At 37.9% G+C, this 5,111-nt stretch overlaps 1 protein-coding gene across 1 annotated transcript in view; it reads right to left on the bottom strand.

Annotated features, from left to right (window-relative positions):
- Window positions 1-2,266: 2,266 nt before the first annotated feature.
- The window catches only part of LOC123521375 (UPF0462 protein C4orf33 homolog), a gene marked incomplete at its 5' end in the record, with an annotated part of 36,205 nt that continues 33,360 nt past the window's right edge, over window positions 2,267-5,111 (bottom strand). Inside the window, one exon of the mRNA XM_045287396.1 lies at window positions 2,267-2,470. Coding sequence (XP_045143331.1) covers window positions 2,267-2,470 — 204 coding nt within the window. The remainder of the gene's footprint in view (window positions 2,471-5,111) is intronic.

Genomic DNA, 5,111 nt, shown 5'->3' with positions numbered 1-5,111 from the left:
TTAAAGTATAACACTAAATGGAAACTATAATGTTTCTCTCCATATATTTGCATTTCACAGAAAATGGGCAAATCTTCTAGCTGCTTATTTTTCTAGATCAGGTTTGGCACTACACCATGTATTACTGCCATTTTCATTTTAAAAGCACGATCCTTTCTGATTTTGCAAAGAACAATTTCAGGGAACAGAAAACTAGTTAAGAAAGAAGTCTATCAGAAAAAAAAGTTCCCTAATAATTAATTTCTCTCATCATTATGAAATAAAACAGGAGTCAAAACCATGCTTTAATAAATGATTTATTTTTAGCATGTTGTTAGAACACCAAGATTTTACTTCTGCTAGTCAGCCAGGGAATAAAGTTAGTGGTCCCTGGGGTTCTATCTGTTAGGCCTTTTTATATTTTAAAGTCGTCATCCAGGTTGTCAGAAGATAAAGTCTCACAGCAATGTTCCTTCCATAAACTTGAGTCTGGTTGCTCCCAGTTGTCTCCCATAATCCACTTCAAACTGAAAGTTTCAAAATACTCAAGACGATGACTTAAGGAAAAATTGAGGAGGAAAATTGTGAGTATTTTATGCAAGCCTGTATTTATGTATTCATTAACTACAAGGGAAATTTTAAAATAGAAAACTAATATGTATAAGGTGGCTTCAAATATTTGGTAGAAAAATTCCATTTTCTTCCAATTATGTTTTTTCATCAAGTTTTTGAAGCCCCTTTGTATATGCTTTAATGTCATAACTATACCATATTATTTTTTAAACTCTGCAATATTATTTTATAATCGGTTTTATACACCCTCACATAAACCATTGTATGTATATGCATAAATATTATGAAAGTGTGAAGAAACCATCCTTTCTACGCTAATAAGAGATTCCTTGTTGCTAGTTACCATCAAGTTCCCTCAACTCCTGGTGACCTCATGTGGAGAGATGAGCTGCTCCCTAGGGCGGTCAAGTCTGCACACTTTCAGATGAAGACAATGAAAGCTAGCTTCCGAGGCACCTCTAGATGGCTTTGAACTGCCAACTGGTAGAGTGCATAACTGCTTGTGCCATGCTGGCTGCTAACCTATATATATGACAAAACTTCAAAAAGGTTTTAGAAAAATCCCATTCTCTTTTTGTTACATTTTTTAAGCCCTTGGTGGTGTAGTGGGTGACATGTTGGCCTGCTAACAGCAAGGTGGGAAGTTTGAGCCTAGCAGCTGCTCTGAGGGAAAAAGTTGAGACTTTCTGCTCCGTAAAGATTTATAGTCACAGAAGCCACAGGGCCACTGGAAGTCAGATTCAGCCCAGAGGCAGCAGTTTTTGTTTCAGCACATGTTTTGTTGATTTTTGGTTCAGTACATGTTTTGTTGATTTTTGGTTCAGTACATGTTTTGTTGATTTTTGGTTCAGTACATGTTTTGTTGATTTTTGGTTCAGTACATGTGTTGCTGATTTTTGGTTCAGTACATGTGTTGCTGATTTTTGGTTCAGTACATGTTTTGTTGCAGCTGTGTACCAATGAATCAATTCCAACTCACAGTGACCTGATAGGACAGAGTGGAGCTACCATATAGCATTTCCCAGGGCAAAATTGTTTTTTCTTTTCTTCTGGCACTAAGTCTTTTCTTCCATAAGCAACAGTAAGTTCAGCTAGAAGCTAAGTGATATCTATATATATAGAATATCATATATACACGGAATCCAGGAGCAAGAATGGGAGTAGCGATACCAGAAGGGTAGAGAGAAGGTGGGGAGAAGAGGGGAGCAGGGGGGAACCAATCGCAATGATTGACACATAACTGCACACACACCCATCCAGGGGGACGAACAACAGAAACCATGGGTGAAGGGAGACAGCAGTAGGTGTAAAATATGAAAATAATAATAATTTATCATTTACCAAGGGGTCATGAGTGGGGGAAAGGGAGGGGAAAAAAGAGGAGTTGATCGCAAGGGCTCAACAGAAAGTAAATGTCTAGAAAATAATGATGGCAACAAACATATAAATATGCTTGATACAGTTGATAAATGGATTGTTATAAGAGCTATAAAAGCCCCCATAAAATGATTTTTAATTCAAAAATATGTATACATATCATATGTATCATTTATTGGTGAATATTGTCACTTATTCCTAATAAGAGAAGCACATTAAGATTTTTTTAAGATATTAAAAAAAGTTCCTAAACTTTCTTTTTTAAAGCACTTATCTTTCTCTCACAGTCCAGTGTAGCTAAAAGATGAACGTATGTTCATGAATCATGGTTGCACACTCACAAATCAGGTTCTTGTCCAAGTTCAATATCTTCAGGTGGTATTGGGTAAAGAGCTTCATACGTTCTTTCAGTCCCAGACCCATGAATTGCATAGGAATTCATCTTGTCAACACTGGGTGGAAAATAGTCCCAAGGAATAAGTGCAGTCCCAATCCAATGATCTCCAATTATGTTGGCTTCAAACTGTAAATCCAGTTCTTTCTTTTATAGTTAAGAAGAAATATTCAAAACAGCATAATTCAAAATTGATTCAATATACTCAACAAATAGAACCAACAGTGTTATTTTATTTTATTTTTAATGTTATTGCTTTGCAAGGCAAACTAGTCATTTATGGAACCTAGATTGAAGATTCCTTAGTGACTCCAAAGAGGAATCACCCATCATGATTTTATTATTAATAAAAAGTTAAGTATCTTTATATTCCAATAGTATACACATGTGAATTGTCAGGTTCAATGTACACAGATGGTTAAGTTTTAAAGGGGTCATAATGCCATGACTGACCTGTGCATTGGTTCTTCATGTGTGGGCCTCTAAGAAAAAGTGGTTGGACTGTTTTGCTCACTCATCAGTCCACTGTCTTGTGACCGTTAACATCCATGCTGAGCTCTTGTATGCAAACCAAGATATTAGAGACCTACTAAGTCAACACCTTAATGCAAGGAGCCTTACCTCTGATTTAGGGTGACAATTTGAGCAGGCTTTTTATAAATTCTCATATCTACTTGATACTCTTTCTCATGTTTTCAAACACTGATAACATTATATTGGCCTCACTCACTTGATCATCAAAATTTATTTTGCCATTTCATCAGTTCTGTGTATTTTTCATAAATCCTCTTTTGCTGATAAAAAAATGTTACAACATTGAAACTGTTTATCTATATATACACTTAGCCCTGTTGGCACCATCCGGTAAACGTTGAACTGCTAACCACAAAATAGACAGTTCAAACCCACTAGCCACTCTATGGGAGGAAGATGAATCTGGCTGATCCTATAAAGATTTCCAAATCTTCAGAAATCCGATATAGGGTCATTGGAATAGAGTCAATGGCAATGAGTATTAATATAATTTATTTTGTTTTACATGAATTGTTGACATGTACAGATTAAACTCTTATGTGACTGGACACTATCTACACAAATATTGGAGGACTTTATAGGGCTAAAATTTCAATAATACTCATTCACAAAGACAGAATCATACTCACTAGATTAACACATGATATAAGAAAGCAAGGAGGGCATAAAAATAGCAAATATGTGGTAGTCCCAGGCTACCATTCACGGTGCCCCCTTAAAGCAAGAGAGCCAACCCTCAGTTGAACCACTACCAATTCCATAACCTTGGGACAGTAGTCATCTGCTTCTTCTTACACTAGTGCGTGTCCACCTTAAGTCCAAGGGAGGATGTTGGCCCCTTAAATCTGCCACCGGATAAAGCCCAGTTAACATAGTGGAGTTTTCACACTGACTCCTGGTGTGAGCAGTGAAGGATGTTGTTGTAAACCTCAAAAGGACAGAATTGAAAGCCCAGTAGTCTATAGCACACAGCACAGGTCGCCCAGGAAAGAAACTAGGTCAAATGTGTTCAATTAGCACCAGAATACAAGGAGTATTCTCCCCCTGAGCTCTCACAAATATTGTTAGCCTGGTATACACCCCCAACAGAAAAGCAATAGCCTTCTCATGCCCGAACCCAGCCCCCACCCATCTTGACTTGAATCTCCAGTGAGGTTTGCTCATCACTCTTGTAGGAGTGTCTGTTTTTTGTGGTGACCTTAGCTCGCTGCTATATGGCAGCACCTGGATGGTCTTCTCCCTCTCCCCACATCTGGGATAACTGATCCTGGCTAAGATGAGAGTGCCCCTTTCAACGTTGTTTTTAACATGTACCTATAAAGAGGGTGACATATGGTTCATGGATGCTAGGCGGGCTCTCTACTTCATTGTTTGGGAGATCGGATTAGAAGACTGGATTAATATAATCTTTTAACAGAGATATGACATTAAAATTCGGAAGAAAGCTGAAACTTTGTACTGCCATAAAGAGTCACAGGAGCAGTTCTACCCTGTCCTGTAAGGTCGCTATGAATTGGAATCAAATCAACTCCAGGTCAATGAAAGAACAAAAGAAAGCGTAAACAAGAGGAATATTTGGAAACTAATCCTTTCTGGAACAGAGACTACTGGTTTCTTCTTTATTCAGATGATCTTCCCTTAGGCCTTCCTCCCGGGCACCTCTAGCAGATCCCATCAACCTTAATGAAGAATCTAATCTTAACTGAAGTCGACCAGAGTCATTGACAACCACTTTCTAAAAATTACCCATTTGGAAAATGGAGGTGATTGAATGCCAAATTACCTTATCTACTCATCCAACTCTACTCCCTCAGCAATCAAGACAATTTAATTAAGAAATTGTTTGAGGTTGGGGAATGGGGCTGCTGCAATAACATTGCCCACAGGACACTTTTCAACTTCGATGAAGAGACCGACAATCTACAATCTGTGCTCTTTGGTAAGCACAATCTGCTGATCCTTGTCATTTCTCCCTGGTAGTCTGTTCTACAACTACAGAAGAAAGTGCCAGTAATTTTCTCCAGGGGATCTCTGACATTCACTCTGGTGTAATTCCATAAACCTGGTAGTAGTTTGTGCCTCATTCTAGCTTTAAAAACCAAAACAATGGAGAATTTTAATAGATGATCCTTCCTCTAATAATTAAAATCCTTTCTACCGTCCTGCTGCAAAGAAAAACTTGATTGAATTAGCTGACCATCTCACAAGGTAGGAATTCAGATAGTGCTCCAGCCTCGCTAAAACTTCTCAATTT

The sequence above is a fragment of the Echinops telfairi genome, unplaced genomic scaffold (assembly GCF_000313985.2).
Source record: "Echinops telfairi isolate 266 unplaced genomic scaffold, ASM31398v2 ScPeMD7_14;HRSCAF=57, whole genome shotgun sequence".
Classification (NCBI taxonomy): Eukaryota; Metazoa; Chordata; class Mammalia; order Afrosoricida; family Tenrecidae; genus Echinops; species Echinops telfairi.
The sequence above is the reverse complement of the archived record's forward strand: the minus strand, read 5'-3'. Positions and strand labels throughout refer to the sequence as shown.